Source organism: Anneissia japonica, unplaced genomic scaffold, assembly GCF_011630105.1.
Source record: "Anneissia japonica isolate Jap-2015-1 unplaced genomic scaffold, ASM1163010v1 scaffold493_len2256704_cov171, whole genome shotgun sequence".
In the NCBI taxonomy this organism is placed as follows: Eukaryota; Metazoa; Echinodermata; class Crinoidea; order Comatulida; family Comatulidae; genus Anneissia; species Anneissia japonica.
Window position 1 is genome coordinate 807,693 of NW_022727062.1, and position 10,480 is coordinate 818,172.

Genomic DNA, 10,480 nt, shown 5'->3' on the forward strand with positions numbered 1-10,480 from the left:
GAGTGAGGTAGTGTTCCATCGTGAATTGGATGCTGTTTGATGTTGCTTTTAAATTCACTTTCGATAAAATTGGTTTTCGGAAAACTAGGATTCGTCAAACTTCGTTTCGCAATTTTTAGTTGGAAATTGATATTCAGTAAAGTGGACTTGATAATCTTGGTTTCGGTAATTAGGGTTTCGGCAATCTGCACTACATCCTATTTATAGATCATTTATAGCAAAACAAGAAATTAAGTACACATTAAGAACTTATGCAGGCATGGCCAGGGAGTCACCACTGGGATCTAGCAGCTGAAAGCCATGAAAATGTATTACTGGAAGACAAATTTTATATTCTACAACATTTTATACACCTGAGCTAAATGTTCGAGTACAATAATTACAAGCGAAGTGTTAGCATGGCTTTTGACCAATGGCGTTTGTTGAAGAAATAGTTCAACCAGGGAACAGTTAAATTGTTCCCTGTTCAACAAACTTTAATAGATAAGATTCCCATCATGAATTGGATGCTGTTAGATGTTGCTTTTAAATTCACTTTCGGTAAAATGGGTTTCGGAAAACTAGGATTCGTAAAATTTGGTTTCACAATTTTTAGTTGGAAATTGATATTCAGTAAAGTGGACTTGATAATCTGGGTTTCGGTAATTAGGGTTTCGGCAATCTGCCCTACATCCTATTTATAATTCATTTATAGCAAAACAAGAAATTAAGTACACATTAAGAACTTATGCAGGCATGGCCAGGGAGTCACCACTGGGATCTAGCAGCTGAAAGCCATGAAAATGTATTACTGGAAGACAAATTTTATATTCTACAACATTTTATACACCTGAGCTAAATGTTCGAGTACAATAATTACAAGCGAAGTGTTAGCATGGCTTTTGACCAATGGCGTTTGTTGAAGAAATAGTTCAACCAGGGAACAGTTAAATTGTTCCCTGTTCAACAAACTTTAATAGATAAGATTCCATTAAAAAAATTCAAAGGATACAAAGATAAGGCTTTCAAAAGTGTATTATAATATAATATACTTAAGTACTCGAAGAATTGTGTCGCTGAATTCCGTCTCGCTGTGATACTGTTTTTCAGTGATATTGAATTTGAAATGTTCTCCTAAATGATGTGGGTTTGTGTATCCCATTCCCGACTTATTAGTTTGTTTGAAACTTTCCAGATAGTCCAGTAATATGAAAGATTTGCAATTCTGGAGGAGGAGAAAGTAGGCTGCATTTTTATTTAATTTTATTCCAATTCCCAGCTAAGAAAATCACACAAACGAAGAAACATGGAAGACAAAACGAAAGCTCTAGCTAAAAAGTAACGGTACACTGGGTATTTCTAAAAGTGTAAAACACTAAGTGTAAATAAGTGTAAAGGAACTGATTTTTAACATTTAATTAAAACAATTAAAATCTAACAATTAAACATTTAGAATTGCATGAATGAAAGAAAGTACTAAGAAGTGTTGTACTAAATCTTCTTCGACTAGTTAAGATTTGGTCTCTACCTTAAATTGTAACTTATTCCAATAAACAAAGAAAATTTACAAAATTGGAATAATTAAATGAATTTTTACAAACTAATATTTAAACACAACAGAATCATTATATCTAGACTTAAAATTTATAAAATCATGAATATTAAAATCAATTTCATTAAAAACTCTTGAAAATAAATAAAATACAAAGGTACTTCAATCTCTGTTCCACTGTTGGCAACTGCTATTGCTGAAGTCGCTGCTTAAATTCCGCTTAGGTACAGAGCTTTGTGATTCTCTGTGACTAGTTTAAATTAGGACTCTTGAACCTTAGTTGGAATTCGTTCCCATAAACAATGAAATTTATAGAGAATAAATATTTTTTAATTTATTTACTTCTTCTAATCCAACAGCGAGTCATATAATACATAAATATTAAACAATAAAAGAAAATGTTTATAAGTTGCAAAGTATAAGTGTCGGAAATGTTGACTTATAAAAAATGTCAATATCATTTGTAGAAGAAATGGAATTAAATTGTATTGGAATCCTAGAAAGAAAACAACCTTTACAAACATCAACTCTATTAAAAGGGACATTGAAAACAGGACAAGAACGCAATTAACTAGAATTAACAAGAAGACCAAACAATTGAACAAGATCACAGATAAAAGACGAATTAACACATTTAGGGTATAATAAACACCATATCATGTAATAACAACCTTTTTCTAGCAGAAATTAAAGGACAAGGGTAGCCAAAGATTTAACAAGAAAACCTGCAAAACTTAAAATAAATTCTATCGCAACAAACTGAGAATCAGAAGTAGAACTAAAGATAACACTACGATATTCAGAATTGAAAGTAATTAAATTATGTTAAAAACTAATAATGGCACCACGGCTTTTAATGTCCCTGAAATGTCTCTAAACAAACCCAATAATTCTGTTACACTTATAAATTACATAATCAATAAGCTTAACAAACGTATTTTTACAATCAATTACAACACCTAAATCACAATGAATAAAAATTCTATTGAATAAAAATTCTATTGAAAAAATCTCTTTGAATTCTATCTAAAAAAATGAATTTGTTCTGGCAAATTTATATTTAAATACCATGGAATCTTTACACTGTACCTACAGTTTAAATTGATAAAAGCATAAATATTAAAATCAATTTTATAAAGAAAAGAAAAACTCTTAACAATATATAAAACACTAAAGTACTTTGTTCCGTTGTTGGTAACCGAAACTGCTGAAGCTGTTGCTCAAATTCCAGGGGTTCAGCGACCCTCCGCAAAGGTTTATTAATAGCAGTAACATGCTGCTTCTGGTAAGGAACCCAGACGGGTGCAGCATATTCTATAATAGGTTTAAACAAACCATTAAATAAAGGATAAAAGTATAATGTAACAAAACGTTTGATAAAACCAAGAATTTGAAGTGATTAGTTAGAAACATCAGAGACATGGTTGGACCAAGATAGATAATGAGAAAAGTGAATACCAAGATATTTGTGGGTTGAAACTGATTGTATTTCAACAGAATTAATAAAATATAAATTAGAAATACATTTTTAATTGCATTTTTTGGCATTAGGTTGCATCATGTTTTCATTGCATAAGTTTGTAATATTAAGATTTTTGTAAACATCATCCGTACACTGCCGTATTTTAGATGTAACAACCGTCGGAAGATTAAAAACGAAAGTGTTAAAAAGAAGAGGGCCAAAAATAGACCCTTGTGGAACTCCAGAATCAACTTGAGTCCATCTAGATGTCTCGCCATGTAAAAGAACCCTCTGTTGCCAAATGAAAGAAAAAATGAGATTCATTGCAGTAAAGGCCCACACAAAGCGAAATTATGTAGTATAGAAAAAAGCTTAGAATGGCTAACTCGGTTGAAAGCTTCCTCCAAGTCAAGAAAGATGGCATCAATGACTGGGGTTTTGGCAGCATGTAATGACATAGACCATTCATGGTTTATGTTTTATTAACAATCACCCCAAACAAGGCTAATGAAGCCACTCAAGGTAAGGTGTTACGAATTTAAAGAAACCGGTTCACAAGATATTTAAATTGGTGAAGGTTGATATACAAAAGGAATACAATATGAAGGCGGTGAGACCCAGAGAGAAACAAAACGACAGATGAACGCAAGTGAACACAGTATAAATTTTTTACCAGATTTAAAAATGGGGATAATTTTAGCTAAGTTCCAGGCATGAGGAACAATGCCTTTAAAAAAGCAGGAGGGGATGAGAAACATTTTTTGACTTGGAATTAAATAAAGTTTGTTAATGTAAAAATATGGTTTCCTATAGCTTCAGATTTTGAATAGTTTTTTGAAGTCCTTGCTCACAAATATCAGATTCAACAGAATCAACTTGTACGTCAAAGGCTGCAGATTCGACAGACAGGAGGCCTAGAAGATTATCCAGTTTGTTTAGATCTGGCCGCTGAGAGTCTAGCTTAAACTGCATCACTTCAATGCCTTCAGCTTGAAGCTTTGAGACCATTTCACCAGTTACATGCTGACTACGAAGAAAGGAAACAAACACCAGTCGAGCCTTGTTCACTTCCTTATAATACAACTTAAATAACTCTGTGAAAGAATACCCCTTGTAGTTTGTATTTTCCTCTTCGTCAGTTACCACGACGAAGGTCTTAACAACTTCTTTATTTTTGTAAAATCGCCAGAGGCTTGATGCAGGGCAAGTGCTACCTGTGGTTTGAAGTGTCGTTGCCAATTCCAAAACCTTTTGAGAGAGAACATATTTAGTAAATTTTTACACTATTGAGGTTTTTGTTAATTGTTTCAGATGAAGTGGGGAAAGAGGCACAGATTACATAATGTAACAGAAAAGAACATGTATCAGGAGCAGCCTGAGGGAGGGGAACAGGAAAATGTTTCCACTCCCACAATTTTGAATTTCTTTTTTTGGTTTTGTTTTAGTAATATTTGATTGTGCAATTTGCCTTATTTTTTATAATTAAAAAATACTATTAATATTTAGCTTTATTTATTTATACTTACAGTAATACAAAATTGTAAGTTAAACAAAATATTGTGTTAATTTATTATGTTTCATTTCTACCTGCAGTTTTTAATAGTCAGCAAAAACTGCAGACACAATGAAACAATAAAGAAATATTGCTGTAAAAGAAATGCACTGAATGTATTTAAATTGTTTTCAACTTACCTCATTTGTTGTTTTTGGAACAGATGGTGGTGTGTAGTTTATTTGGTGAAAGAAAACCAGCTTAGCTTTGGTCAACACTGCGAATAAGCTAGCAATAATGGTACTAACTCTGATAGCCACACCCATAGAGGGCGACATATCACCTATGACCACAACTGGAGCTTGAAGTGGAACTCTAAAAATTAACACAGAATTGTTAAGTCAAAAAGAGCATCAAAGATGATTAATGATATAGTATATGACCCATATGTGTGTGTCCAGGTAGAGAGTAGGTCCAGATGCCAACATCATTCAAGCACAATCAAGATACTGTTCATAAGTACCGTATATAATTGCATATAAGGCAATCTGCATATAAGACAACCCCCGAGACAGAGAAGATTTTTGGACAAATTTTGTATGTCTGGCATATAAGATGAAGCCCTGTTTCATTGTAGGAATTCCTACTTTTAGCTGCTTTTTATGATCTTGATACTGCATCTAGCTGGCTAAAAACGGAGCAAAATTTAGGGCCAATCTTCCAAATAAATCCGTTTTATGGGCTTTCAAATATTCATCAAAATCTTATTTTTCGCATTAATTGCATTCATTCATGTTAACTGATACTAGCTTCATTTCAGTAGTAAATTTGCGAGGTTACATACGACCCGCACATAAAAGACGAACATGATTTAAAAATTAAAAAATTTGTTGCGCCTAGAAGACGAAATAACTCACTCTATCTTCTTCAGATGAACTTCAGCAATTGGAATAAGTTTTTTAAAGAAGCAAACACTTTCACCTGAAATATGAAAGTTAAAAAAAACTTACTATAATTAATTACTAACTCAATAGCAGACCCCCGAAGTTGGGAGAAGCACAAAGAGATCTGAATGAGCCTTCTTAAAGCTGGCCACTCACTGAATCACAGGACAGTTGTACGACCGATGGTCGACGAATCCAATTCCACTCCTTGTAATCGTAAGATGACCCAATGCAATCGGCTGACTATCGGTAGCAGTCTGAACGGATCTGTAAAACAATCTGTTGCATTCGTGTCGTGGTGTTACATTCTCTATAGAATAGCACTGGCCGACAACCGTCAAACGCAGTAACTGTCTCTTATACACATCTATATATAATCATTTAAGCACAATCAAGATACTGTACAAGTACTGTATATAATTGCATATAAGGCAATCCGCGTATAAGACAACCCCCGAGTCAGAGAAGATTTTTGGACCAATTTTGTATGTCTGGCATATAAGATGAAGCCCTGTTTCATTGTAGGAATTCCTACTTTTAGCTGCTTTTTATGATCTTGATACTGCATCTAGCTGGCTAAAAACGGAGCAAAATTTAGGGCCAATCTTCCAAATAAATCTGTTTTATGGGCTTTCAAATATTCATCAAAATCTTATTTTTGCATTAATTGCGTTCATTCATGTTAACTGATACTAGCTTCATTTCAGTAGTAAATTTGCGAGGTTACATACGACCCGCACATAAAAGACGAACATGATTTAAAAATTAAAAAATGTGTTGCGCCTAGAAGACGAAATAACTCACTCTATCTTCTTCAGATGAACTTCAGCAATTGGAATAAGTTTTTTAAAGAAGCAAACACTTTCACCTGAAATATGAAAGTTAAAAAAAACTTACTAATTAATTACTAACTCAAAAGCAGACCCCCCGAAGTTGGGAGAAGCTACAAAGAGATCTGAATGAGCCTTCTTAAAGCAGGCCACTCACTGAATCACAGGACAGTTTTACGACCGATGGTCGACAAATCCAATTCCACTCCTTGTAATCATAAGATGACCCAATGCAATTGGCTGACTATCGGTAGCAGTCTGAACGAATCTGTAAAACAATCTGTTGCATTCGTGTCGTGTTACATTCTCTATAGAATAGTATCGGCCGACAACCGTCAGAAGCAGTAAGGGTCCTGCTTTGCACATCATTATGTCTTGCAAGGCATGGAGTTACCCTGGCGGGATACTCATGGCCAGCAGAGGTAACAAAAAGGCTTGAGGACCCTGGCTAAAGTTTTTTCAGGCCCTACTTTGGGGGTTTAGGGCCACTTATGACCTTGGTGGGATACAGGGAAGACCCTTTTCCACTGCAGTGTTTACAATTTTAAGAGTATATTCTAACGTTTTTTTGTTTTTTTTTACAAGCTTTGCTTCTTAGGGGGCCCGCTCAATGGATTTGGGAACCATGGTGCTTTAAAAAAACAAAATGCCGATTAATACACCGGGCCACTTGTTTAAGATCTGTGGCCCTTGGCTATGGCCATAGAAATCTCATAGATGTTGCGCCATTATTGGCAACTAAGTGCTGCACCCACCTTGCTTCATGCGTAATTTCAACATCAGAAGTCGCTCCATCAATTTTCCATATGGTAATCCAACGGTTTGCTCTTTCTCCAGATATTCTAAGATGATATTGTTAACACCAGGACATGCAAGGTCTTCGTAATTCCTGTTAAGAAAAAAACAAAGTTCATTATTAAAAATATACAATCTCTACTGCCATATACAGACAAGGGAACTATTTGACTTTATGCTTTATATATACCTACAAAGCTTAATTAGCTGTTTATAAACATTTTTCTGTATTGCTGTGTTTGACCAATTTAGTATCATATAGGGAGTAAAGGGTAAATTCAGCCTTTGCTATAGAAAAGTTAGTAAACTATTTGTTTTTTCTGTAGGGAGAAAGACAGTCATAACGTTTAGTGTTGGTATAGAGAGGATGTGTTGTAATATATAAAAAAGGAAGAGAAAATGGTTTATTAGTGCACATGAAGGGAGTTCTCTCTCTCTCTCCTAATCTTTTCTGAAAAGTGGAGTTTCTTTAACTATTTATTAATATTATTGATTATTGTTCAACTATTTAAAAAAAGTTTTTACTAAATGTACCACAATATGGTGTCCAGACTTGTGTACTTCGCAATTGTTATTTTGCTGTCTGTGGTGAGTGTGTTTTTAAATTCCTTCAAGTGAGCAAATGGAATCTTAACATTTTGCAGTAGCTCATTAACATTCGCTTTGTTCAATTCGGTGCAAGCACTGACCACTGAACCCTCGGGGGCTGGTGCACCAAAGCAGTACGGAAGAAACCAGGTGCATTCTGGAAAATCCTAAATAAAATGAAAATGTGTAAAAGAATTTGAATAAATTTGTGTTTTTAAAATTAATTTATGGTTAACTGCATAAATTTATGTTTTACTGTAGTCATTTAACATATTTCTTTTTAGTATATAGTAAAATGATATATATAAAAAATATACAATCCATACCCGTTCAGGATTTAAATGACAGATGTCAGCGAGCTTCCTCCATTTATCCTTTGGAAAATAAAGAGCATAGAACTCTAATTTAGATGTTGACAATGTCCTGACCCAGCGTTGGATGTGACGACAAAGTGCGCCACTCACGGAACCAACAGTGGGCCTTAACGCTTGCGCGCTATCCATATTAGACTTCAGTTTTCTTATTGTTTTGGCATTCTTCTCCTTATTTTCCATTAGTTTTTCAATTTTTTTCTCCAGTTCAAACTGCTTTCTTTTAGAGTCCAAAATTGTTAAAGCCTTTAGGACTTCCACAACACCACAAAGATCGTTCGTTTTTAGCAATGTGTCCGTAAGGTCATGGTCGTGGCGAGCAAAACCAGCAGCCAATGCTTTTACTTTTGACCCTACCAAAAAAGAATGCCATTATATCATCATATACAGTATCATATCATATTATATCATTATTATTATATTATTATTATTATATTATATCACATCATATATCATAGCATATAAACATGTATCATATCATATATCCTATCATGTTATATAACATTATCATATAAGGGCAAATAGAAAAATTTATTATATTATCACTGCCGCCCGCGTCAAAAATTTCGGAAACATTGATGCGGGAATAATTTTATTTTTTAAAATTTATTTATTTTTCTTTTTTGTTGCATCATTTATTTTAACTGCATACAAACAACTTTGCAAGAAAGAAATGCTCACAAAATATAAAGGAATTGGCTCCGAATTCGGCAGACTTCAAACTCTCCCAATTGATTAGATGAGACATTGGGATCACCATAAAGTTGAAAATGCAAAAAACCCATTCTTTAAACTTGTATACTGTCGTTAAAAATAAACAGCTCGCTAACTGAAGTTACAAGTAGACAGCACCGCGGTCCGTCCCTAAAGAGACCCGCCCAGTGGGCTTTACAAGTTAGCCTTATAATGCATCCCGCCCTCATCAATTTAAAAATAATCTAACAATTTTTTATAAAGTGCTTTAATACCATCATATATCATACAGTATATATCATATCACATTAATCATAACATATACTATATCATAATGTATATATATCATATATTATCATAACATATATCACATCATACATCATATCATCTGTATATCATTATATAGGATATAACATTTTGGTTTGATGATTATTATGTGAATTTTTTTGTTTTTTTCAGGTTTGAGAGATATACTGTCTGCTGTTCAACAGTAAACACTGAAAAAACCATGCAATATTGAATTGTTTATGTTGTTTGTATAATATTATTACTGTATAATCGGTAGATTTATAATTAGCTATAGTAATTGTGATAACAAAGTATATATTTTATTATCACCACAACAAGCATCCCTTCCCTTAATGTCAAGAAGAAGAGCATGAACAAAGAAGTTTTTTGGAAGGCTATAAAAGCAGGGTACATAGAGAACAGTGATATATTCTCTGAAACTCTCTCACCATCTTTGATTTCTGCTCCATTTTGTTTCAAGACTAAAAGGGTTGCCAGGTACTTCTGTCGATTCTTTTCCTGCCAACTGTAATGTTGGTCTAGATGACAATTACTCGTAAACAGTTGTCGCAGATCCTTCTCCTGTTGCATGAAAATTTGAATACTGCATTTAATGATAAATCCAATAAATGGCTAGGCCTACAAACTAAATATTTATTAGGCCAACTAAAAAACTTACTAGTTTTTCATCCCCTCGCGCATTCCATTTTCTCTGCCTTAAAAAAATTATTTAGATTTTTTTTTTCTTGATTTTATGAAATGTACGAAAATCAGGCTAACTCAGCTCAGTAAAATTCATCTCGTCATATGTTATGAATCATATCTAGTGCTTCTTTTATTTGCTTTCAATGTGTACTTGGTAAAAGTGAGAAAGTAGTAGTTGTTTCCCATCGACCATCTTGGATTTGCCATCTCAGAGTTAAAAAAAAGAAGTGCCCTCACCCCCCCCCTTTTTTTTTCCAAAATATTAGGGCAAGAAACTACTTTTTTTTCTAAACTGGCCTTATATTAAGGTATAATTACCTCTATTTCAATGACAGGATCTGCAATTGGTTTTTCTTTATTTATTCCTTTCGCACCACCTTGATTACCTCTATTGTTGGCCCAACGTCTTCGACCCTTTCCTCGTCCTCCTCCATTGCCTCGTCCTCCTCCCTTGCCTCTAGACGTTACCTGTGGCATTCTTCCTCAGTCAATCAACTTTATTCTACAAATTGTGAATACCTATTAGTATACCAGTATGGTACAAGGAAAAACCTAAACATTTATACAGAACACAAGACAAATCCACATTTGCAAAATATTATATATTCTCGCGTATAAGACGGGAGTTAAATATATATATATATATATAAAATGAATAGGTCATGCTAATAAACAGTATGAGTTGGTCTCACATTACAGGCAACATGCCAAGAATATATATATATATATATATATATATATATATATATATATCAAGACAGTCGCCAACACTGTTAAATTA

General features: G+C 33.6%; 1 protein-coding gene across 2 annotated transcripts; it reads right to left on the reverse strand.

The window, feature by feature from the left end:
• Nucleotides 1-1,220: 1,220 nt before the first annotated feature.
• LOC117113434 lies at nucleotides 1,221-10,237 on the reverse strand. Of its 2 annotated transcripts, none has more exons than XM_033256766.1 (8): nucleotides 10,018-10,237; nucleotides 9,444-9,576; nucleotides 7,969-8,366; nucleotides 7,589-7,809; nucleotides 7,015-7,148; nucleotides 5,403-5,466; nucleotides 4,686-4,860; nucleotides 1,221-4,241 (listed from the first exon to the last, which is right to left on the reverse strand). In XM_033256766.1, the coding sequence occupies exons 1-8, from the start codon at nucleotides 10,174-10,176 to the stop codon at nucleotides 3,801-3,803; spliced, it is 1,725 nt and encodes a 574-aa protein (XP_033112657.1). In that variant the 5' UTR covers nucleotides 10,177-10,237; the 3' UTR covers nucleotides 1,221-3,800. The 2 variants fall into 2 exon arrangements, with proteins under 2 accessions (XP_033112657.1, XP_033112656.1); XM_033256765.1 differs by lacking the exon at nucleotides 5,403-5,466 and adding an exon at nucleotides 6,234-6,297.
• Nucleotides 10,238-10,480: the final 243 nt, after the last annotated feature.

Bases quoted from the DNA above. Each gene is read 5' to 3' on its own strand.
- LOC117113434 (XM_033256766.1), bottom strand. From the start codon at position 10,176: ATGCCACAGGTAACGTCTAGAGGCAAGGGAGGAGGACGAGGCAATGGA. The intron at 9,577-10,017 runs GTAATTATACCT...TTCATGCAACAG, and splicing joins ATCCTGTCATTGAAATAGAG to GAGAAGGATCTGCGACAACT. The intron at 4,242-4,685 runs GTAAGTTGAAAA...CTCTCTCAAAAG, and splicing joins TTCCAAAAACAACAAATGAG to GTTTTGGAATTGGCAACGAC.